The sequence below is a fragment of the Aplidium turbinatum genome, chromosome 17 (genome assembly GCF_918807975.1).
Source record: "Aplidium turbinatum chromosome 17, kaAplTurb1.1, whole genome shotgun sequence".
Classification (NCBI taxonomy): Eukaryota; Metazoa; Chordata; class Ascidiacea; order Aplousobranchia; family Polyclinidae; genus Aplidium; species Aplidium turbinatum.
Window position 1 is genome coordinate 3,572,602 of NC_137488.1, and position 26,564 is coordinate 3,599,165.

Genomic DNA, 26,564 nt, shown 5'->3' on the forward strand with positions numbered 1-26,564 from the left:
TCTGTATTGCACAATGTTTAATAAAACGAGTAACACCATCATGTAATGAGTTGAGCTGTTTTATAAAAGGTTTGCTCAGACGCAAAGTTAATTCGTATGTTGTAGCTGCTCAAACCAACATGTTTATTTTGTCACTATACATAACACATTGCACATGAATGTACTGAATGAAATTCCACATTGAAACATGTACTGTAGTTTTTCTAATTGATGCAATTTTAGGGCTTTTTGTTGAACAACAATTGTCTAATTTTTAAGGTAAAGATCTAAAGCATCCCAAAAATCACATTTCTCCTTCTTGAAATTATCTACAACTTCTTCGCCGCTACCGGTCAAATTCATGGTTTGGAATTCAACGTCATCATCACCAGAACCTTTGTACATTTGGTAAATTCTTGGCCAAAATGCAGCATCTGATAAGAAATCCTCTTCTTTGGAAGTTAATTTGTTTTCTTTGTCAGCAACCTGAAATAGACATTTTGTATGAATATACTGTATGATTACTAGCCTACAATGTACTGCTTGGTGCTTTACGAATTTTAAACTTAAACTTTGCGATTGTTTTATTTTGAGGCAAATCAGGCTTCCGCCACCTTAACGCGGACGGCATTTGAGCCTAACCGCTCCATGGTCTCTGCTCTGTCAAACAAGCACACTCGTACACTGAAATCAAAATAACCATTTGTGCCAGCCGCTCAATTTCTGCTCAACGAAGCTGATGGACAAAACATTTTTACGGCTAACTAATTGAGCAGACTATAAATAGATATCTGAATGGAAGTCAAGTACCATCAGACTCATTCGTTCTTCTTCGACGACGACACATGTCTCATCGGCCTGAGACTACAGAAACAGGCATGGGTGCGCCTCAACTGTCTTCTTACGGGCAACATGGTACGGCATAGTATGGGCATCAACCATTTTCATATGGAGATCGGCTTATCTGCTCAACCATGCACCAATGGGGAATGGCCTCTTCCTCTTGTGAATATGGTGCTGAGGAACAGACCATGTCATCAACGGTTGCACCATCTTCAATGAGGGGAAGGTCTGTGCGTCTTGGATAAAACGAAAGATTGGCTGCTCTCTAGGAGCCTTCCAATGTAATTCGGGAACATCGTGAATCTGGAGTGGTAAAAGGAAAGATCTTTTATCTCAGAAGTTCATATGACAAACTTAATGCCAAAGTTTTTCATTAATTTGTAGCGGACAACGGGTAACTTAACTTATCCGCCCATACCTAGCTGTAATACTAGTCTACAGCGACATTTCGGGCACAGCAATGTGGCAGAAATGATCCGAGAACGAGGTCTGTACTTTTTTATTACAAGTATGATTCTATTGTCACCACATAACTTAAAAGATTGCAATCGTCTTTCCACAACAGAACGTAATCCAAATCATAAGTCCAACCCAGGAAACTGCACACTGAACGTAGACAGGCGGAGCCAGAACTAATATCACTACTGTACCAAAATCATGTTATAGTGAACTGCACCAAAATTATACCATACTCTGACATACTCCCTACACCAAAAGTAAAATTCTCTGTCTCTCGAATGGTCGGCCAAAACGCGATATACATAGTCGCTGAGGAATGAAGCATCTGTAAGCCAGAACGTTGAAAAGACGAAAAATTACGCATGTGTGATTGAAAGGTGCCGGTTGCAAGAATGCGTTTAGCTGATTGGCATACGATTTCTTAAGAGGCAGGCAGATTCCTAATCATACTTCAGGAAGCCCAAAGCACACTTGCCAAACTACATGAATTGCTTGACTTACTGGGTAACATCACATATATGCAACAGAACGATAATTTCAAAGCGGTAACAGGCGTTTCAGAAAAGTTGAAAAGACCTAAGGTGAAAATCCCGATGCACAATTGTAAATTTCATGACGGTGACAAACCTAAGGAAAGTTGAAGACCTAAGGTGAAATGCAGGGCACTACAAATTAAACTTCAAAAAAGTTAATTGTTTCTTTATAAAAATAAAGATTCTTCCGTCCGATTTAAACTGGAGACTGGGAGTGAAAGAAATTTCTCAAGCTAAGAATTATTCAAAGGCGATTTCTGTATTCTAATTTTGAAAAAACAAAAATATTGAATTATACTTACCCTGATTTGACTTCTACTTGGCCAAAATAGATTGGGATTATGATATTTGACAAAATTACTCCAATAATAAATCATTTTATCTGAAAGTAGCGCTTCTTTGTCAGTGAAAGTATAGTTGGTCAATTTGTCTACACCAAACAAGTAAACAGCTTCCGTAGAATGACATACCAAATCATAGCATTCATACAAATCTTCCAAAAGTTCCTGTTAGAATACGAAATCGTGTTACAATAAATCTAATAGGAGATTAATGCTATGACAATACGCCATGGCCAACTGCATTTTACATTGCATAAACCTTTCAGTAGGTAACTAAACTATCTGAAATTTATTTCTGTAATGCTGCAAAAACCAAAAATAGATTAAAGTAAACTCCAATCAGGTGTGGGCTCTCTATTTTGAGCACTTTTTAAGCATCGTAGGTGACAACACTTCAAAAGGTGGAAATCCATTCCATCCATTTTGCTGATGATTGGATCTACGTCACCGTTTTCAATCCCTCTACCAGTGTGCGAATCTTTCAGGATTTAGCTTCCATACAAAGTTTCTAGGTAATACAATATCATAGAATACAGTTCCATGTAATCAGTCAAGTTTTTCATCAACAATGTACAAGTAATAAAAAGCTTATTACCGGAACCGACCACAACTGGTCGAAGGTGTACCACCAGACTTTCAAAGTTGGGTTTTGATATCTCGATGGAGTGTTGAAAACACGACGGCTAGGGCAAACGAACAGAAAATCAGTCACAACATCATTCAACGGATATCTGTTGTCGCAATCACCAAATGGATTTTCGTATGTACACTTGAAAAATATGTATATTATAGATTCAAGTTTGAATGTATAAGTAAGTTATTCAAACCGAATTTAGCATGAAGGCGGTGAAGTCGAAGTCGTAGGATTGGAACTATTTTGGCTTCAGAAAATTTTAGACTTTGGAAAGTAGTTTTAGCTTCGGACACATAATACGTTTATTTTTTGGCATTGTCCGTTGTTAACATTTTTTTTTCAATTGCTTTCTAGAATTTTATGCCTACGTCTACGCCTATGCGTTTGATACAGATTTTAAAAATTCTTTGACGTGTGTTCCGTTTTAATTTGACAACAAAACTAAATAACCTTTTTTGTAGCGAACCAAAATAATTTGAATTTTAAGGAAAAAATCAGGGTAACTTGTATCTTCCATCCAATTTAGCTACATTCAAAAAATATTGTAAAATTGTTAAATTGTCAATCAACAGAAACAAATATTTTTGAACTGTACCTGCCAACAGTTTTTCAGTGGCCTACTGTACTTACCCTCAGCCTTGGGTGTGACGTTGCAATTCTACGCAAACTACAACAACGATTGATAGGCCTAATAGCAACAGTCACTAACGTATTACAATTCATAGGCGATGGAGTAGTTAAAAGCAACAGAGTTAGCAATACCAACTACCTTTAACCGAGTTGCTTGTGGTAAAAATTTTTTTTCAACATTGATCAAAAACTTCATTTTTTCAAGTACAAAAAAGTGATCTTGAAAGTAATCTTGATCTTCAAGATCACGCTGTTTTGGTGATTTGATCTTCAAAATCACATATTCTTAGATCTCCAAAACTGGTGATCTTGCACATCTCTGATAGTATGGGACCTAAGTGCTTGCAAATTTACGTTCGATTTGCCAGTTGATTTGTTAATGACACTTTGTAATTTGCTGTTTTGAACTATTTTTTGTAATTTTTTTAGTTTTGGATAACTGTTTCGTTGATTAAAAGTTTCATGTTACCATCTGTCATTTTTGTTTATATAATTGATATATTTTTACCATAATGTTAGTGCAAAAAACCTGATAAGGTCGATCCAAATTTGGTAATGGTCATTGACGAAACACCCAGGCGATTAAGAGTTAAAGTTACACTGTCGGTTGTCTGTAACAACATTTTTGAACAAATAAATGTACATACAGTGTAATGCTTATGTTACTTCATAACTAAAAAATAATTGCTAAAAGAAGATCTACTTTTTACTTACATTCGGTGGATAGAATTCCAGTATGTCAGTTAGATTTTCGCTTCCAAATGTTTTCATTAAAAGAGTTTCATACTGTTCATTGCTTTGTAAACGATGAACAAATGATTTAAGAATAAAAGACATGCCTTCATCTTTGTTTGATCCTTGGATAATTGGTTTGTCTTGATTGTTTTCCTTCCAAAAAAAACAGGCAATGTCAAGCTTAAATAAACTTTTACCATAGACCAAGAGCAAAAATAGACAATTACTCTGCATAACCGGTTATGAAGTTAAAATAACTTTTATACACAATCTATATTAAGAATATTTCCCAAAAATATTGTATGATCAAACAGTCAAAACCTCTGAACTGTTGCAGTACTTACATTCAGAAACGTATAAAACGGATGCTCAGATAACAGATCGTTGTCAATGATGGGTGCCCAAGGTTCAGGGATGAGGTGCGTTAGCGATTCGCCGTCGAACGAGTTCTCAATAAGGAAGTTCAATACTGAGCCAAGAAGTTCGTTCCATGTAAGACCACGAAGACATTTCATATCGTTCGGACTGAAGTAAACACGTAATTTCATCAATAATGAAGGCTACATTTTTACTATTAACTTCTCAGTAGGCCTACTGCATTCTGGTTAATTGTCGTTATCTTGTTCAAGCAAACTGAGATCGAGTCAAAACTTCTAAGTTATTTAAAATGAGTGTAATCCTTGCATTGCTCTCATTCATGAAACATTACTTGAAAACATGAATCAAATTTCAGGTTTTCAGTCTGCTTTTAGTGAACCTGATAACGAACAAGCAATCGTAGTCTACATAGACCAAGTGACGCAATAAAATAACCAAAGCAAATGTTTTCAGAAAAACGTTTATAAAACAAGTATAGTTGGTAAACATGAAAGTTTAATATAATTTAACATAATAATTATCTTACGTGCATGTAGTATACGTTTCTACAAAGTCATCACAACTGTATTGAGATTCTGCGGCAGTTTCATAAGGTAGTCCAAATATATTGCTCTCCAAAATAGCCGCTGTGAATAACGGGTCGCTGTACTTGTTAGTGAGGTGCACTGCTACACTTTGGGCACCTGCACTCATACCGAACAATGTAACCTGAAGCGGTGGAAATATAAAAGTTGGTTTGCAAATAAACAGAATAGATTAGAAACAGCGGCGTATATTCTAAGTGGCCGATATTCACTAAACAGCAAATATTTTAAAGAATCTGGGCGATAATTATCATTTAAATTGTTCGTTTAAATTTTATTCTACCAACTTTTTGACATTTTTCTTAAGCTATTTTTTTTTAGTTTTCATAAACCTTTATGAACTTAGGCCTATTCTTTACGATTGACTGACATTTTGTTTTCTTTACAAGAATTTAGAGTGAAATTTTGTTCATTTTTTTCTTATTATGTAGTTGCTAACTAAATGCGATTGAACAAATGAAAGATTAATTATAAGGAAAGAAGTTTTGAAATAAAAGCAAGACGCAGTCTAACCGTCACAAAGATGCTCACATCGTCGTTTGAACAACCAAATTATGTCATCACAATATTTTTTCAGCAATTAAAAGAAAGCAAGCTTTCGCGATGATTGTCATTGAAATTATAGCTTCTGGTTGTTTAGCTATTAACTGCATTGTCGGGTATAATTCAAATAAAACGACTTTGTGACTTTAAAAAGATTTTCAATTTATTTTGGAAGCTAAATGTGATTGCAACTTGTGACAGCACAAAAGCGAATTGTTTGGTTTAGCAACAACGTGACGCCATTAACAAGCAGAGGTGGGCAGTAGCGCGCTACTTTTGTAGCGGCGCTACTTTTTTGGTAAAAGTAGCGGTAGCGGCGCTACTTTTTAGTTGGAGTAGCGGCTGCAGTAGCAGCTGCAAGGGCAGCGCTATTTTTATTCCAAAGTAGCGGTAGCGTGAGAGGCGCTACTTTTTTTCAGTCACACTCTCGCTACCCGCTACTTTTTAATTTAAATTGAAAAAAATACTTGTTTTTTTTGCAATACTGGGCTGGTCAAGCAGCTATATAATCGGCTTGGTTGCAAATTTTCGGTCTTTTCTAGCTGACGTCAACTTCTTCGGCGAATATCTCCTTGTGATGAAGCCTATCTGCCAGGCTTTAGACATTCTCCAGGGCGAGTCCAAGGCATATTACGGAGTCTTGCTTCCAACCATCACAATTTGCGTGAAAAAGTTGACCGAGATCAGTGATCTTGTGTGCTGTGAGGAGTTGAGAATGAAAGTCCTTGAAGGGGTGAAGAAACGATTCAACAAGTGCTTCAACAACATGAAATGCGTTATGGAATCATGTCTTCATCTCTTCTTCAAGACGTCGTGGCTACAATTTCTACACTACGTTTCCACGGATGATGCTGACGCACTGCGAGAAAAAGTCAAGACAGATGTAATTCGACTGTTGCGGGAGACATCAAGCTAGGTTGATACCGAAAAGAGTGACACCAACACCAGTCATGACTCCGAGGATGTATTTTTTGGAGTCTTTGCGCCATCCCGTGAAACGTCGGTGCAGAAGGAAGCGACAATTGTGGACGCCATTTTTTCGGACAAAAGCAAGTCCTTGAGCTTTTCGAATACCGAGTTAAAACATCTGTTCATTAAATACAACACCCCCATTCCTTCCAGTGCTGCGGTGGAGGGACTTTTCTCTGTTGGAAAGATGTGCTTAAGCGAAAGTGGGCAAGACTTAGTGACTCTCATTTTGAAATGCTCGTGTTTTTGAAAGATGCGTAACAATAAATTTCCCTTAGAGTGTGTTTTCTATAACGACGTTAAAATGACAGCGTAAACGAATGATAACATTCGTTTTCAAAGTCATTTTTGCGTCACTAGGGACTTGAGTGTTTCCTAGTGTAATTTTAGACAAAAGTAGCGGTAGCGCGCGCTACTTTGGCCCGAGTAGCGGTGGCGGGTAGCGCGCTACTTCTGTAAATTGGTAGCGGGTAGCGGTAGCGCGCGCTACTTTGGCCCAAGTAGCGGTAGCAGCTAGCGCCTTACTTTAAAAGTAGCGGGTGCCCACCTCTGTTAACAAGCCAAGCCTATTTTCCTAAACAGGTGTTGAAAAGATAAGTTAGGGGCCAATAAAATGCTCAGGCTCCTCAAAGAAGGCAACTTTAAACAAAGCAATAAAACTCCAAAGAATACGCTCGATATGCTTGTCTCCCTTATAAAACTCCTTCTATAAAAGTCCCCCTCTATAAAAGTTAGGGATCCTGAAAGGCTGGTCTCCCTGTCAACTCTTGTACTTATGAACGTAACGTTTGCAAGCTGTAGAAAAAGCGAAGATAAATGGGAACCGTACCCACATTCTAAAAAAAAAAACAGCCCAGGTTTGGGTAAAAAAACCCAGAATTTTCGACAAACCAGTCGCAGGCTACTACGACTACTCGAATATACAGTATTATAACAGTTACGACACGTGAGTTATTAGTATTCCCTTTTTAGTAGAAAGTTTGCAAAAGAAGCCTTAGAATGATGCCCTTCTATGTTAGATGCTCAGAATTACAATAATATTATTTTAAGGTTAGAAAGAGCATGTTCTGATACGCTTCCGTTTACCTGCGTTGGATCTCCTCCAAAGTAACTAATCTTATGATTCAAAAAACGCAAAGCTTCAATTTGATCCCAAATTCCAAAATTCCCAAGAGCTGGATCAGCTGTTCCATAGTTTTGGTAAAAAAAGCCAAGAGGACCGAGTCTACATCACAATAAATTTGACAAGATTTAGCAGTAGCTGGTTTATTCTATTTAAACGACAAAGAAAGTATTTTTATTTTTACTTTTCTCAGATAAGTTTTTACACTCAAGTTACAGTGCATTTTTATTTAATAACAGCCTTGATAAAGAAAGATGGATCAATAGCCTAAATATGAAAAAGATAAACAATGCAAAAGTGGAATCTTGCGCCAAGACTGCTTTCACGTAAAAGCTTATAATTATAAAAAAACAAAGAAGTTTTGTTTTTTCAGATTCGATTATCAAGTCCAAGTGATCATTTTGGCTTTTTAAATATAAATAAAGATCATGAACCACGGAATGTTAGCTTCGAAATTGCAGTCCAGTAGCAGGTTACTAACAAACCTTTCTAAAATTGATGGAATGTGTTTTATCAAACTTTTCTCGCTGTAATGAATTTGAACATTCTTGGGTGGCTTCTTCTTTCTTGTGCGTCAAAATACCTTTTTTATTTTTGTGTTTTTATGTACATTTTAGCTGAAATCAAGGATTCCCGCATATACTTGTGTTCAAATAACGGATATAAGTTTACTTGTTTGTACTTTGCGAATTGTACAAACGTCCGCAGCATGCCCACGGACGTTTGGCCATATGGTAAAACGGGTATTTGGATTTAAGCAAAAAAAAATCATGGAAGATTATTCAATGCCAGTCATGCTTAAACAATAAATCTTCAATTGTTGGTAAATCTTTTTGATGACACAAAACCTGCCCATCGAATTTTGTATGCATAGGCTCAACAGACAGTTTTCTTTTGAAGGAACTTCCTACTTGTTACAAGTTTTTCATTAAACTATTACGTGTTGTACATTTGTTTATTGTTAATGTAATAATGATATCTGGGCGAGCTCATCTGGGCAAAACCCTCTTGGGCGAGACCATGTGGGCGACGACCCAAGTGGACGACAGGCCATGTGGGCGATGGCTCATGTGGGGGCAGAGCATGTTGGCGACGGTCGACGTGGGCGACGGCCAAAACTATCAGTCGACGTTCAGTCATAATTTTAACTTGGGCACTTAAAATAAAATCATTTACTGCAGTAATAGCTACTGATTTGCGTATGGTTAGTACAACAAGCTGTGTCCTCTGCTACTGAACGTCAACTGATATTTTTTAATCCGAATGCTCTAGAGTCTAGAGGTGACGAACCTTTTTGCGGTTGCTGGCCACTTTGTCAATTGCACCTGAGTTATCGGGCCACACAACTTTTTAGTTGTAACCTACTATGAAATCTTTTAGAAGCGACTCAAGATATTATTCATGAAAAGTAACAAACGGCAGATGAAAGTAATAAAATCTACACAGTTGAAATTATCTTACGCAGAATCGAAACATACAACAGTAAAAAATAAAAACAAATCAACTTGGGCAAGAAGGATAGCGCAACAGTACTTGCATTGATAATGACGACAGTTTAATTTTCGAAGCGTTTGCTTTCATATGAGTATGATTTCTTTTCTTTTTGGCTCTATCAATTTTGCTCAAATTGACTAAATGTTTCGACCATTATGCTCCGAAACAACAAATCAGTTAATGAAATTTCTTTTTCAAATAACGAACAAAAGCCCATGCGAATCATACAGCTGAAGCTATCTAATGCAGCATTGAAGCATAAAATATTAAAAAATAACATTGAAGCATTGAATTTTTTTGCTTAGTGGGATTTTTGGAAAGTTTTTGCTTGACTAATCGTTCAATATTAGGTCGAACAGACGATGTGGCAACTCTCAACTGCATATTAAGATTTTACTCTGTCAGCCTCGACCTACTGTATAACGACTTTTTGTAAAGTGCATTTTAGAAAAAAACTGTTCGCATAGGTGCGTGCTACCGAAAACAGATGGCTATTTGTAAATGGGAGCTCTCGAGTTTGGTAACTCTTCCTTTGATTAACATACAATGTATGTTACATGTATGTCACTCCGTGCCAAGGTTACCTCGAGAAATAACTTCTTGAGAAGCCTTGCAGGAAAAGGATGGGGAGCCCGAGCATCAACCTTGCGTACAAGGGCACTAGCCTTGGTCTACAGCTCAGCCAAATATGCCACAGCTGTGTGGAACCGTAGCAAAAACACAAAAAAGATGGATGTATGCATTAACGACACCTTGCGCATCATCACTGGCTGTCTCCGCCCCACACCTACTGCTTATCTACCAACTTTGGCTGGCATTGCTCCTGCTCATCTCCGTAGGGAAGAAGCCTCTCACAAACTGGCTTTGCATGCAAGACTCGATCCTCAACACCTTCTCCACAGTCACTCCCAAAGATATGGACCAGTCAGACTTCAACGCCTGTCATCAACCATTTCATCGATATGCTACATCGCTTGTGGATAAGAACTTCAGCTGCATGGAGACATGGGCCCAGGAATGGAACGAGCTGTCACATATCCCTCCCCAGTTTTCAGTTATACCAGCACTCTCCATCCCTCCTGGAGCAGACCTCTCAAGAAAGGCATGGGTCACATTGAACAGGATCAGATGTGACGTTGGCTGCACTGGAGCTAATCTGTTTAGGTGGGGGTTGCACAATACGCCGATATGTGTCTGCGGAGCGGTAGAACAAACAATGCTACACATATTCCACGAATGTCCCATCTTACGGCCTCCAAGTGGAAACATCGGTACCGTATTTGACAACCGGACCCAACTACCGTATCATGGCTACACGATGAGGTATTGCCAATCTAAGCTACTACAAGTCAAACGAGAGAAGAAGAAGAAGCAGGCAAACATTGCAAAAACAGTATAGACTGCTGAAATTGTTTATACAGATTTTCTGCGTCTTGGGTCGCGAGATGTTCACCAAACTCATATTTGGGTCGCGCTCAAAAAAGTTTGGGAACCACTGACATACATGATAAAATTCAAGCAACGGCTTGTTCACATACATCTCTTTTAGCGTGTCATCACTCTGTAGTTTTATGCATAAAACAGCTTTGAGATGTCTTCTGTCTTTTAATGCATATGAACGATTGTCAGATTGTTTTGCGGGCCGCACAAAATTCTTTGACGAGCCGCAGGTTCGTCACCTTTGCTCTAGACCAGTGGTTCTTAACCTTTTTATTGTCACGGACCCCTTTAGACAAATTATTAATTCTGCGGACCCCTACCTAAATTTTACTTGAAACTCAATTAACATTCTATTGACTATTGCAAAGAAATTTATTTTTACACGAGTCAGTTCAATCACAGTACTATTGACTATTGTAATAATTATGCTACTCAACTACTGTTTACGGTGTCATATTGCATAGCCGCTGTGACTCATGCGGCAAATATCAGGTCAAACAGTTGCTCAAATAAGAAAATGAATGGATTGTTCAAGAAATGTCAGCAGTGTTTGAATATTAAGGTGACCCAAAGTGCCATGCCGAAACTTTTTCAACGTAAGCAAATTTAATGAGATGGTTGTTGTTGCTTTTCCTGAACTAAACGACTGAACTACGGTTGAGTTTTTCACAATGCAACACGCATGTCATCTTCAACGTCTACTGTCCAGGTGATTTCGATGTTGTTTTTATTGTAACAAGAGCTGAGAATCCTGCCTCGTAAAGGTTAAGTAGTTATGAATGGTAACAAAACAATAATCGCTTGCTTTGCCAAGAATGAGTAGGTTTGCAGTTGTGAGCACCAAAATTCTTCCACAGTTTTTGAATGAAACTCAATGCGTAATAACTCTTTTGATCTCAAATCAATTAGGTCATATTACTGAGATCGTCATCGCTGATGTTGTTCAAGTCAAAAAGAAAAGGATTTCGAATGCATGTTTCAACTTGTTCGGCAGGTGTTCTAAATTAAAATAACGTTGAAATGAGATTTGCAGGGTTTCAAGTGTGCACAAAAACTTTCTCTCATAGAGATCAAAAGAGTAGATTCTCTTTGAGTTTCATCCATCAAGATAAGATCTTCTAACATTGGAAAGTTAGCGTAATTACCTGCTTCCAATCTGCATTTCCAAACCGGCAACTTGGCTAAAAACGCTTTCAGTTTTTCAGCTGCATCAATTATTGTCACACCTGGTCCTTGAATACCAGGATTAACATTGTTAATATGACCGAAAATATCGGCTAAGTAGGCCATGCCGTATAGAAAACTTTTACTCTCGAATAATTTTGAGAGGGGACTTCCTTTTGCTTTCAAAAGAGTTGATACTTCATTTTTTAGCTGCTGCAGTTGTTTTAAAACTTCTCTAGATACATAGCCAACGTACCTCAGAATGATACAATTTTAAGTACTCCGTCATCTGACCCTACTTCTTGACAGAGCGCTTTAAAAGTACGGTGGTTTACAGCTCTGCTTTTGATGAAACTAACGACTTTCACGCAATTCGTCAGAATTTCTTTGAGACTTGCTGGTAAAGTTTTTGCTGCTAAGGCGTACCTGTGCAAGAAGCAATGGGTAACAACCACGCGAGGAGCTTCGTTTTTTACTAAAGCAGCAAATCCGGATTTGTTCCCGAGCATAACTGATGCTCCATCCGTGCATATAGAACAAAGTTGTTTTTTTCTTCCAAAAGTCATCAAGGTAATCACGGACCCCCAAATGCTTTCTCACGGACCCCCAAGGGGTCTGCGAACTCCAGGTTGGGAACCACTGCTCTAGACGCTGCGTAGGCGCATCAGCAGTTTACAGAACATATTGTGACTGACAGTCATAACATTTTAAGACCTGAAGTCACACGGAGTCAGAACTTCGCAGTGCATGGTTGCCGGATGATTCTGCTGCCTGTCGCTTATACCGAAAATGTTTCAACAGAATGCAGCAACGGTATTGCGACTGACAAGTTTCGATGACGGTTAGGGAGCGTTCATAACTGACGTCAACCACTTTTTGGCCATTCCTCTTGGGAGGTCTTCGTTTGTCTCTTTTCTGATGGGTTTCTCGCTTCACGATAAACTGTGACGCGCAAAGCAACTATATAAATTGTATAGGTCACCACTGTTCCGAACAGGTAACTTTCGCTACCGTCGCCGACTTGGGTCGTCGCCCACATGGTCTAGTCCAAGAGAGTTTCTTCCAGAGTGGCTTGCCCAGATGTCGTGTGCTGTTTATTCTCTAGCAATTTTTAGTTTAGTGCAATGTAAATCACTTTTTTAAACGCTTGACAATGGCTAAATGAGGAACAGCCAACAACGTTTACAGTTTGTGTTTGATCATATGATAAATGTCGTGTTACTACATGCTGGTTTCCTTCATTTCTAATTCAGCAAAGTAATTTCTCTACCAAACTAGAATCACATTTTTTTTGACAAACGTAATTCAGTAAAACTTTTGGTCACTTTTTAAAAACAGAACATCAATTATAACTTTAAAACTACACAAAAGATCTATCTTGAAATAAAGTTACCTATGTGTGTACCTGGCCTTTATAGGCTTATAAACAAAAACAAATCAGATTTCGATGAGGAACAAGCACTTCAGTTAAATTAAATAGCACAAAGAAATAACTGCTGTTGTATCATATTATACTGTAGTCATATCATATCAACAGTGGAGGAAAAAATAACAAAGTCTAAGTCATTCTCAAAGTTGTGGAAATAAATCGAATAAAATGAACGAGCAAACAATGTAGCGAGATACCTGTAATTTGGTATTACTAGAATAATTTCTCCTTTTTCGGCTATGAATCTTCCATCGGTCAAAGTGGAGTTATTTGACCCTTGCTTGAACGCTCCTCCGTGTATAGAAACCATGACTGGGATTTTTGCATCTTGTATGTTGTCTATCAGGTTAAAACCACCTTCTTTGTTGACTGTTTTCTTCAACAATTTTGTGGGGACATATATATCGATGTACAAACAATCCTCGTCGATCTGCAAAATAAATAAACATTTAATATAAAAAACTGACTTATAATAGGATAAAGTATGAAAATAAAGAATCAGAAATTTCTTGGACTATGGGATGCCAAACTACCTGCGAAGAAAGGGGTGCATCAAAGTTAAGTGTTGCCAGACGTCGTTCAAAATTGCTTGCTGAATTGGTTTTTGAAAGTTGTAACAGCCCAAAATTTGGCCTTTAGCTTTAGCATGCATATACATGAAAAAATTTACGTTAATGCATAACAGGATCATTTTGACCCATATTGCGGTTAGATGTAATTTTCCATTCGAAGGTTATTTTCTGTTCGACATTGTTGCTGTGGCACAGTGCTTCCCTTATATCTGATTGTTACTCATTACACGTGATAGTGTTGACCCTGTGTTTTAAATCCACAGGACTGCAACACCCAGAACAATATTTTGCAACCTTCTTGTACTTTACTGATTGGCATAAGAGTGTTACAATCAATATGCGAAGCCTCACGACAGGCTACAATTCAGTGATTCCCAACCGCGGCTCTTGGAGCCGCATGCGGCTCCAAGCTAGCCTTCTTGCGGCTTTCATTGACCCCTAAAAATCCCACAAAAAATACAAAAAATCTATTTATAATAATTAGGGCGATTATTTCTTGACTTATCAAAATTGTTTACAAAGTCAAAATTGTTTACAAACTGCATTGTCGTTGTGTCGTAGAGGTTGCACTGTTAGTGAACGTTTCATTTTACATGTTACACCTTGTAGCCTACTATATACTGTTGTGAATGGCCCATTGTCTACTTATTATGAATCATAAACCGTTAAGTGAAACATGGCCACCTAAAGATACGGCCTGATTTGTCACATTTTGCAGAAATTTCCAGGTTTATCTAACTTTGGGCAAACGTTTAAATAAATTTTTCTAAAAATTAGATTTTTACGCTTTCTTTATTCTTTTCCCCAGATGACACAATAGGTTTTAACATCCTCACATGTTGAAAAACAAAGAAAATTTGATTTTGTAGATTTTAGTCAGACTGTTAATTTTCAATAACAGTCTGATTTTGCGTTTTTCAACTTACTTTTTCTCATTTGCTACTGCTTCCTCAAGGCAACAAAAAAGTTTTTTGTCATTTGGAAACCGTAAAAAGTAAAAACATCTCAAAAAATGTCAGTCAAGCACTAGCAGTAGCTGTAATCAAAATCTGCAAAATGTGACAAATCAGGCCGCATCTCCAGGTGGCCATGAGTGAAATAGTTAGGTTGATATGGTGTGATGCTCAACACACTTCAAAACCAGCTCAAAACGTGTAAAATTTCTGGTAGGTCCTATAAAACAGACTGAGAAAAGCAGTAAGTTATTGCCGCTACAAAACTGTGATAGAATAATCAGCCATTCGCTTAAGTTTTAGTATATTCAGCCAAAAATTATGTCAGATCAGTCTTCAAAAAAGCAGGTACTCTTCAGCAGGAGAATCGGGTCTTTCAAAGCGCTTGGGAAGAAAAGTATTTTTTTTTTCAAATTGAGATAGACAACAAAGCGCATTGCCTTCTATGTCCTGTGGTGATAAGTAGTGTAAAATCTTTTAACATTGAGGGCACTACAAACTCATTCTACAAAATATGATTGCTACCATGCAAGGAGAATCAAGGAAAAGAAAGTTGGAATCTCTGGCACGGAATAAGCAAACAAATATGTTCAAGGTTAGTAATGAATCTGAAGATATTACCAAAACATCATACAAGGTGAGCTATCTACTTGCTCGCAATATGAAACCATATTCGGATGGTGAAATTATGAAGCAGGCGATAGTTACGTTTGCAACAGAATGCTGTTCTAGTGCCATAGGCTACAACAAAAGGCAAAAGTTGTAGCTGAACAATACTACAGTAACTCGGCGCATGGAATGTAGCCTATAGGCCTATCAAACGACCAACACGATCAGCTTCTTGAGAAATAAAAAAAAATTGTATACTACTCTTTTGCACTTGACAGCTCAAAAGACTTCACTGACACAGAGCAATTAGCCGTGTTTATTAGGGGAGTCATGCCAGATTTTACGATTTATGAAGAATATCTCACTTTGTGTTCTCTCCATGGCTCAACTAAAGGAAAAGATATATTTCGTGAATTTCATTCTACTCTTGAAGAAGCACATTTGGATTCACCAAAGTTGTTTAGAATGGCAACGGATGGCTGCCCTTCCATGCTTGGAACAAATCTTGGATTTCAAGGGCTCATCAATATAAATGAAGAGACGAAGATCATCTTGCTGCTGTGACATGGCATCATTGTATTTAAGGCTACACCAAGAAAGTCTTGTTGCTAAGTCACTCAACATGATTGTCTAATGTGATGGATGTGGTAACAACAACCGTAAACTGGATTAGAGCTAACGCACTTAACCATCGGAAGTTCAAAAACTTTCTAGCAGATACTGATGCTAAGTATGGTGACCTAGTCATGTTCACAGCTGGGCGATGGCTAAGCCGCGCTACATGTGTCAAAAGATTCTATGACCTTCTTCCAGAGAATAAAACGTTTGCTGAAGGAAAGAAAGATATGTCTCAGCTTGGGGATGAAGTTTGGAATGCTGATTTGGCGTTTTTTGTTGATATCACTACAAATCTTCCTACTCTAAATCGAACTCTACAAGGCAATAGCAAGTTTTGTCACAATTTGTTTTGTCAATGATGTCATGTTTTGTCAATGATGAACATGTTTGCAAATCCTATTGCAGTTAATGTGGCCACTGCTCCTGATATTTTTCAATTGGAGTTGCTAGACATGCAGTCAGATATCGAGCACAATTATTTCAAACTGAAGACCTACTTGAATTTTGGAGTCGAGTTGCAGAGAAAAAGTATCCCAACTTGAAAACCAATGCCCAGAAAAACCCCTCTGTATTTGGATCAACTTACGTATGTGAAGCACTTTTCAGCAAAATGATTAGAATCAAAAATAAATATCGCAATCGGTTGACCGATGACCACCTCAAGCAGCTACTGCATCATCTGCAATTGCGCCTCGCTTTGACAAACTTGCTAAAGCTCAAAGCCAATGCCAAGTTGGACAAATTGATTTGTGTTATTTTTCTTGTTAGTGTTGCTATTCGTTGGTACATGCTTTCATGCTTTAAAATTTTCGTTATAATTACTTGAGTGTTTACATGTGGCTCCATACGTACTCTGAAGTTTGAAATTCGGCCCCGACATCAAAAAGATTGGGAACCACTGGGCTACATTATCTCTTGACCAAGCGTACTGTTTTAATTGTATAATTCTTAAACGATATGTTATTATCGGTTACTGTCCTATAGTGACCTTTGATTGTGAAATCCTAATATGTGACGTATTTCTAGAACATTCTGCGTACGTGCAAGTCTGGAAGCTTCTCTAGACTCTAGCTTATCCTTAGGATTTGCCAGGTGTGATTTTTATGACGTCACAAAGATGTTTACGTGTAGTAAAACTTGACCAGAACAATGAGTTCTTATGATGTACCATTATCGTACCTTCTCGAAATTACTAGACCGAACATACCTGTTATAGTAGTGGCGTAATTTGCGTAAAAATGGTAGTTGTAGATGGTAATATACAGTGTTGTACGCGTCAATGAAATAAATTGACGGGGTCAGCGTCAGCACGAATTGCCTAAAAACTTTACGGCGTAAAGTACTGCGTCAGCTCTTAAAGAAATTGACGGCGCAAGCGTCAGAGCTAATTTCTAGCGCTATTTTAGCCAAAATCTCATAAAACGAAAACATTTCAACCAAATTAACAATAGCTATAGCTAAAAATAAAGAGCAGGTATTATGTTTTGAGACTGTATTGTAATTAGCTGCTTTGCTTATCAATTATTTCCTTGTAGAAACACAAGCATTTCAAAACGTTTGTCTGACAATCTGCTGCGTTTGGGACGTATAATGTCCTTTCCAAGTGATCTGGATGGTATTGGTGTGTTGTACTTCAAAAACAAGCCTTAAAAACGTTTACTCGGAAAGGTATCACTGTTCCAAGCGTGATGTGATGGCTTAGCATATATAAATCTTTTAACGAGGTTCACTGCACCAGCATCGCTCTTTTCAGGGGTATAGAGCTCTTGAAATAAAGTATCTTCAACCTCCGCGATGACATTCATTGATTTTTCGCTTTCTCTCTCTGATCCCTCGTTTTCGATACAGCTCACGATATGTGAGATCACCATTTGGCGAACTTCTTCCGCTTGTATTCCAGGTAACCATTCCAACCAACGCGAAAGCGGGTAAATCGGATGAGTTGAGCTGGCCAGAATACATTGAGAAACTCTCATTTTGAAACGAGATTTTACATGAAAACAAAAAATGACTCATAGCGCATGACGCTTAAAATCGGCAAAATAGTTCACTGCGCTAGTACTTTCGTCAACTAAAAATATACTGACTGGGCTAGCTTTAGCGTCAACGTACAACACTGGTAATATAGAGGTAGAGATTATAGTGAGATTACTGTTGATTGAGAGTTGGATTGAAGTTGAAGTTATTGAATACGTGTAGATGATATTTGGTGCTATTATAAATTGTGGCTGTGAGTGCACTACGTTAAAGTCGATTTTAAGAGTTACAAGCGTTGAAATCTATTGCTTTTCACTGGTACTTTGATTATTTGTTGGAAATGTTGAGCCATTCGTTAAAGTCCTTCAAGAATTTTCATTTATCATCTCACTAGTAGAATTATTCGACCATTTAATTGACTGCTTTTTGGTGATATCCCATTAAACTACGTCACTAATCCTTTCCCAGTCTTTATCCTGGTAAGAGATATAGAAAGAATCGTGACAAAGAGGTTTCTTCTTCTACAACGTGTTTGCTGTTTTCGGGAATGAACTTTGAAAAGATAACCCACACCTAATTATACCTTCTTTTGTGGAGTTATGTAATTTCCAGACTGACGAATCCGTTAGAAAGTTGGACAAAACCGTAAGAAAAGTCGTCATTTGAGCTATGACTACTAAAATCTACCAAACACCAGGCCTCTATTTTGGATCAATGTTACATCACGATGCATTGTGCTCAGTGAAATAGCTACTTTATTTTTGGAGCATAGCTGACCATTGTATTTGTTCGTTGAAATGGTCTTTCTATCTTTCTTAATCTTGAAATTTTGATGTTAGCTGGATGAATACATTTTGAGCAGTTTTTTCTAAGGTTTTGATCCACAGCTAAACGATTTTGATGCCATACTTGGCAGGCTTTCCCGTCATGTGTTGTATAAAGGGACTGAATTGCATAAACTGCTCGTCTATTGTAGCATAATCTCTCAGCGAAAATTGTGTGATGCTGTTTTCTAGGAACTATTTTCTTTTGGGTTCGAAAACAAACGCCGTGCATCAAGTTCTATTCTACTCCTGCCAGGAATAATACATCAATAAAAGCGAAAAGCTCTTCATTTTGTGGAGCGTTTCATTGGGCCGAAGCTTTTTGATCTTGCAAGTTGATTCTTTGTCGGGAATGTAGATTTCCTCTATCCATAGATAACTTCTAACTAGATGTAATTGAATAATCATCATATGTTCATACCACAATATCAGCATGTACATTATCAACAACTGGATTGGCTTTACAGACCTACACCACACATTTCCTATGCAAATTTGCTTTAGGTCAAAATGACCAATGTTATGCATTCAAGGGGTAGTTTAAGAAAACCACTTCTTTAAATAACTGGTACGAAATTGAAAAATAATCCTTTGATCATTTTGTATTGGTATAATTTGTTGACAAAGTCAAGGATACTGACGGTCAAATTTACAACATGCTTCGAGCAATCAACATGAGTAGCACTGCTGGGGTCATTTTGACACAGGTTATTCATGCTAGAGTTAAAATTAACCTAAGCTTAATCGATGTCGATTTGTTATCAAACAATCATCGTTAAAAATTGAACCTACATGTAAAACCTACAAGCTGAAAAGAAATTGGAAGTTTTATCACTTGGCATATGAGGCAGTTGGATACTCCTCAAGTGTGCTTCAGTTTCCCTAAGTTTTCTTAGTTGTAGATGCTTAGTAAAATACTTTATTGAACTGCAAGGTCTTTTTATGATTATCGTACGCTTTACTAAGAAATTTACAAATACGATTGCAAGTTGAGTTGACTACAAATTGAACTCGAGAAGCGTTGGTTCGAATTTTGGGGTGTGCGCATGGGCAACGAATTTTAAAGACTGCTCTTCATTCAGAGGCACCTGGTAAATGCAATAATTCACAGACAACAACACTTTAACCCTATCTGGTATTCGTTTCAAAAACGCTCTTAAAGCACGAAACGTGGCCATTTGAGCCCGCCCTGATTAATGGCTTATAACTCAGCCGCTAAATAACGCACATTTGAGAAATTTAACATGCACATAGTCAAATGCTTTAATTTTATACTGTAATTATTTGTTTTCGAAAATAATGCTCAGTTTGTGTATTCTGAAAATAAATGTTGCAAAAAAAGCTCTAAAAGCGCGAATTTTGCTGGCATTTAGTTATTTTATGTCCGATTTTGTTCGTTCGAATTTTAATTTTGATGATTTGTGAGCATTCAAAAAAATTGTTTGAAACAAATAATTTTTTCCTACAATAAATGCAGTATTTGTCATATTCATACTACATCAAGCGGTTTTGAGGTTATTGTGACGAATTGCTTCTCCGCGGGCGGTCATGGCTGCTTAGTTCGTAGTAGCCTATCTCTCAAACAAATCAAGATGAATGAAACACAAAGTAGTTGTCGCGATCCCAGCCAGCTAATCAGTTTTTTACATTGATTCAACGTTCGCAGATCAATTTTCTGGTTGAAAAAACTCTAGTTTATCACATTCTTTTCTAGCAAGCAAAATTGATCCTTTTTACATTTATTTAACGTCTACAGACGTCGAATCATTGTTGAAAGTGGTTGATTTACTGGCTGGGTTAAAAGTATAGTTAACACGATTTCCAGTCAGCTGTTTTGTCAGGCGTTTCATTTCATAGAGTGTAGCTTTCATTTCAACCTGCCAAAATGTTTTAGAATCAGAAAAAAAAATTCTTTTTGATACTTTTCAATGTAGCTAAACGTTGAAACAATATAAAAGCCAACTTTTCTGCCTGGGCTGCTGCTTTTTGCTAAATTTGAGTTTGGCAATGTCGAGACAATGTAAAAAAATTTAATTTTACTTTTCAAGATTCAAAATGAAATGTACTTCAATTCTCGATCAACACACATCGAATGATCGTGGAATTACGAAAAATTCAGTTTACAAGCATTTAGCGAAACACAATGCTCGCTGTTCTGTAGTGAGTAGTCAGGTAGTGCTGACGCCAGGATGATCGCTTCTTCTCAACTGTACAATGAGTGTACATGTCATAAATGGCATGACCTACATAGCTTCAACATGTGGTTTGCGCACAAAGGCATATTGCATTTGGAGCAACGATGAGAAACTTTGCCGAAATTATTTATTTTTTTGGAACAACCCATTCCTCTGATGTCTACACATATGGCACAACGCTTTTTGGATGGCTGTGGTTGATGATTCGGTTGTGATTAGCCCTGTTTTTCTTTTCAGAAGTAGCAAAGTGTAAATACTAAAGTAACGGATCATTCCTAGTAGCCAAAGTTTGCTTTTCATGTTTTGAATACGTCGAATCTTTGTAAGAACTGGTCAACTTTACTAGCCTAGATGTGTGATTGATGACTTGACTCGTGGTTGACTGCGGCCACTGTGTATACAATAACAAAAGCGAAAGGAGTCAGTTCGAGGCCGATTGCCAAAATATAGGAATGCTTATTGTGAACCAAACAATGTTTCAAAAATAACCAAATCAGGTTAAAACGTTTCTCAAATATTAAAAGGAAAAGTCAAGAAAAATAGGCTAAGCGTTTTAGGAAAATTCTTTCTATATAAAATTTCAAAACCAGTAAAGGGCGTGGCCATTTGGCTACGTCTGATAACAGGTCGAGTTAACTACAAGGGGAAACTTCTCTCTGTGAAACTCGATGATCGGGCCTGCATCAGTAGTTCAAAGTCTTTACAAGTAAGTTATGCAAAACTGCCAGGATTAACCCTATCTTAATACGAGCTGTTTCGCAAGCGAAATGCAGGTCACGGTCTATCTCAGCCCCGTGCTAATTAATCGCTAATAACTGGAGCTATAAAAATCACAGAGCCAAAATATTTTACAAGATAATAGCCATGTGTATTGTGCGTAGCCTATAGAAATTAAATTTTTCCCAACAAATTTATTGAAATAAATTGTTTGAGATGAAAAAGAACGTCAGAAAGTCGGTTTTTATTTTAATTTTCCAAAAATAACTTCAAAATTAAAATTTTTGAATTATAACATAGAACAATGCTAAACTAAACAAAAATTACTTTTGCTCATAAATATCAGGCATTTTTAGACGTTTTTACATTTCAAGTAATTGCACTAACATTTATCTTGCAATAACATTAACATAGGTATAACTATCATTGCATGAAAATGTCTAGCCACATGAGACGAAATGCTTATTGTGAAGGGAAGGAAGGTAGAAAAATGACCAATTTAGGTTTAGAAATTTCGCAACGAATAAAAACTAAAACTAAAAAAAAATTCACATTTCTAGCATATTTCCTTCTGTGAAATATTTCACTACTAGAGTGGGGCGTCCTCATAAAACCCCGTGCCGCTACAGATAGAGTTAAGTTCTTGAAGAAGCTTTCTCTGTCGGAAGATGAAGATTTAGTAAATAACAAAGTTCATTTAACCCTATCTTAATACGAGCTGTCTTCGTACGCGGAAAGCACGTCGCGGGCTATCTTAGCTCTGTGCTAATCAATCGCTAATAACGGGAGCTATGAAAACCACAGAACCAAAATATTTTACAAGATAATAGCCATGTGTATTGTGCGTAGCCTATAGAAATTAAATTTTTACCCAAGTTTATTGAAATCAATTGTTTGAAATGAAAAAACGTCAGAAAGTCGGTTTTTATTCTAATTTCACGAAAAGAGCATCAAAATTGAAATTTTTGGATTATAACATAAAGTAATGCTAAACTAAACAAAAAATTACTTTTGATAATAAATATAAGGCATCTTTGGTCGTTTTTACATTTTCAAAGTAATTGCACTAACATTTATATTGCACTAACATTAATATAGCCTATATATAACTACCATTGCACAAAAATGTCTAGTCACATGAGACGGAATGCTTATTGTGAAGGGCAGAAAGGTAGAACAATGACCAGTTTAGGTGTAGAAAATTCGCAAAGAATAAGAACTAAAAGTCAAGAAATTTCATATTTCTAGCATATTTTCTTCTGTGAAATATTTCACTGCTAGCGTGGGGCGTCCTCATAAACCCCGTGTCGCTACAGATATGGTTAAAACAATTTTGTCCAACTTAAAAATTTGAGTTCTTGAAACGGCTACTTGAAAATACATAGCATGCTTTACATTTAACAAGAATATGAATAACAACTATCTAGCTACACTTTTTAACGCACTTTTCTCATAGCAGATACTGTTGGGCATCTCGTTCATCTAAACCTATGCATAAGATTTGCAAAGAATGCAAACTGTAGAATTCGCTAAATTAAAAAAAAACAAACAAGAATGGCATGAATGAATGACTTAAATGAATAGAAAATATGAATAAATAGTTTCTTATTGAAACTCTATTCCCAATTAAGAAAGTAAACCTTGCAAAACTAACCTCACTTGGGCAAGCGTATTCTGGAGATATCATGATGCAAATTTGGGGACATCCTGGCCTAGAATAAGTAGCGTCGTAATACCTTCTTTCACAATCCACACTTGTAATGGGAATGGGATTTTTCCATCTATTTTCTCCAATTGGTGGCTCACTGAAAGGAATCCCAGCAAATATTGCAGCTCCTTCGGAGGGTATCAGGCCCTTGAAGCTCCCGAATCCAGGAACTGTAAGAAGTCATGGAAGACAAGTCAACAAACAGTGTTTATCAACTTTTTACATGTGAAGGTGAGGTTGAGGTTGTACGCTACAGCTGAAGCTAAGTAGTAGAGAATTTCCGATTCCAACTCATTATAAAAAATGACTTTTAAATTGTTGAAAAGTCATATTTTTAAAATTACCGGTACCTAATTGTTTTAAAATAGCCCAGTCACATGACCCTGAGACAGAAACAGGAAATACTTTGACGTATCAATGGTGTTTCTCCAGCAGTTTTGGAAATCCCTTTGTGCTTCATTTCTCTTTACATTAAACTTAGTTTCAGAAGAACAGTGTCTCAGCCTGGGAATGGATTTTAAAAGTCTTCTTCCCCATTTCTATTTTTCAAGGTCTATCAGTGGGATCCAGCTGTTTAATTTTTCTGGATAGCCCTTCCACTTTACCAAGGCAAGATTCTTTTTATTATCCCTACGAATGATTCTTTCTACACTAAAACTACTGTTCTCAGGGGTTTGGTGAGTTTTTAATAGGAAGTGGCTATTTTACCCACTTGTTCCCATAGTTACAATCAGGTAATGCCAGAGTTAGGATTAAAGTTAGAAACGGTTAAGGTAAGGGTTAGAGTTAGTAATAAGGCTAGGGTTTTGATCTTTGCCAGGATTATAAGCAAATTTCAAAATACAAATTTTTGTTTTCAACAGCTTTAAACTTTTCTCAAATTAGGGAAGAATTTCTTATCTGGCAACGCTATTGAGGCTATATTTGCATTATAGCGTAGCCTATATAACTACAGCCGTTTTAATATCTCTTGTTCATAAAACGATCCTTGAATTGGTTCATAACTCAAGTCTTCAATCAGGAACGTAGCCAAACTTGTATTTTTAACTTCAACAATTTTAAAATTTCTTCGTCGAAAACTTTTCTTTTGTATTTGCTGATTCTAACAAAGTCACCTAAAGGCTACGTTAAATTTTGGCTTTCCCACAAGGTCTTCATGATTGCTGTTTTCATGATCGTTTTCAGGTCTTCATGATCGACTCTCGGGGTGTGAACTTGAGCAACGCATTTCAAGACTGCTCTCCATTCAGCGGCACCTAGTGAATGGAATAATTCCTCGGCAACAACACTTCACTAATCTGAAAACTTCACTCTACCAATCTCGGTAACCGGTCCTGCGTCAAGCTTCTACAAGTAGGCGAAACTACCAGGAATAACCTATCAAGGCTTTGTCAGTTCGAGACTAAAGAATCAAAACCAACCAACCATGCATTTCACCATCAGTCGACCCCTTTCACCTGACGGACCGTTTCACTTCCTGGAACACATTTTGTTTTCATTCGTTGTGTGACGCAATGCTTTCCATATCAGTTTGTTTACTATGGAAAACATGTTTTTCTCTCACAGCTCTACTTTGAAAAATTGAAAAAACGCTTCAAACTGACTTGTGATGTCATGAATATCTTTTAAAATTTCATTAGGAAGTCTTCATTTATTCTGATAAATAGATGCAATAATACTGACACGTAATTGAACTCATGTTCTGAATTTGTGAGTCATTGCAAATCGGAATTGTTCAAGAATTTTAGATTCTAAAATTTAGAAGAACACTCCTCCAAAATTGAGTTGTTTTTTTTTATCAATCTTTCTAATTGGAAAGGGGTTTCATCATCCTTTATTTTATAACTAGTTTGAACAGCTTTGCTGGTTGTCCCAAGAATTGCACCCGATGCAGAAGCTAAACCTAAAGTAGGTAAGACCTTTTTTGCAATTGTCAGCAACATCTTCATCAGAGAACTGAAAATCCCATCCCCGAGCTTTTGCATCTGAGTTTTCCACAACTTCAAGTCCAGTCTCGGTTTTGTTGTCTTGCTTTCTTAGTTTTATACATCTGTCTCTCTGTTAGCAAAAGTGATGCATTTGTTGGACCACGCAGACTTGTAGAAAACAATCAAATGGAGACTCCCGATTTCTTTTTCCCGGTAGAGATAATTTTTCTTTTCGGATTTTTTGACAAATTCAAATCAAATTTTAAATACCACATCTTGATCTTTAATACATGAGAAAATTATAAAATCAAACCAAGAATCGATATGTTCTTGAACTATATTTGGGCTACATTCTGGTCCTCTGATTTTTTTTTGTGAAATTGACTAGTTTAAACTCAAAGCGTGTGTCATCAAAACATTTAATGAGACATAAAAAGCCGGATGGTGTGTGTTTTTGAAATTGATTTCTGTAACTTTGGGTTGGGGTTGGTTGACATGTACAAATTTCCTTCAAACAACAAACCATCCTGCTGTGAAATATTTTACTACTAGAATGGGGCGTCCTTATAAAACCCTGTGTCGCTACAGATAGTGTTAAAAGGCATGCAGCAGATAGCGGAGTGGCACTCCTTCAACTACAGCCCTTGATTTCTCTCATGATTATGAACAGTACACTGCTCTAGAGAAATGTTTACGGCCCTTCTTAAGGCTATGGCCTGCTGAAGTGAACGTACTAAAATATAAAGTAAAGCTCTGCATATTACTGTACCTTCAACATATGCAAAATTATTTCCTGAAGACCTTTCGGTTGCTTGCAATGGTGATCTTTTGTTTGGACTTTGGGAATTTGCGATCTCTCCAGCGGCTCGTAGCAACATTGTAACAAACACCAAAATTCCTTTTACAGTCATTTCAAATTACGGAAACCTTTCAACTGCAAAACGGAAATACAATAAAAGTTCTGATGCAATCTATTGTATTTTGTGTTTTAAAAGCTCTGTAAAAGTGAGTTATCCAGTAAGGTCATTCAGTGATGCAAAGCTTATTGATATTTTACTGCGCATTGTTACAAGGTGGTGGACCTATCAGAACAATCTGTTTAGTTTTGACTCAGGTGTTTTATTCATTTGAGAATATAGGTCGTGGTTAGCTTCTAGGTGAAGCAGTAAAATTTTAATCTTTACT

The 26,564-nt window shown here is 37.1% G+C and overlaps 1 protein-coding gene across 1 annotated transcript; it reads right to left on the reverse strand.

Annotated features, from left to right (window-relative positions):
- LOC145786867 (cAMP-regulated D2 protein-like) lies at positions 1-26,304 on the reverse strand. The gene is made up of 10 exons (XM_082598608.1): positions 26,149-26,304; positions 23,398-23,621; positions 13,476-13,708; positions 7,715-7,853; positions 5,059-5,240; positions 4,499-4,679; positions 4,134-4,307; positions 2,751-2,924; positions 2,117-2,320; positions 1-465 (listed from the first exon to the last, which is right to left on the reverse strand). The coding sequence occupies exons 1-10, from the start codon at positions 26,288-26,290 to the stop codon at positions 247-249; spliced, it is 1,872 nt and encodes a 623-aa protein (XP_082454734.1). The 5' UTR covers positions 26,291-26,304; the 3' UTR covers positions 1-246.
- Between the last annotated feature and the right edge of the window lie 260 nt (positions 26,305-26,564).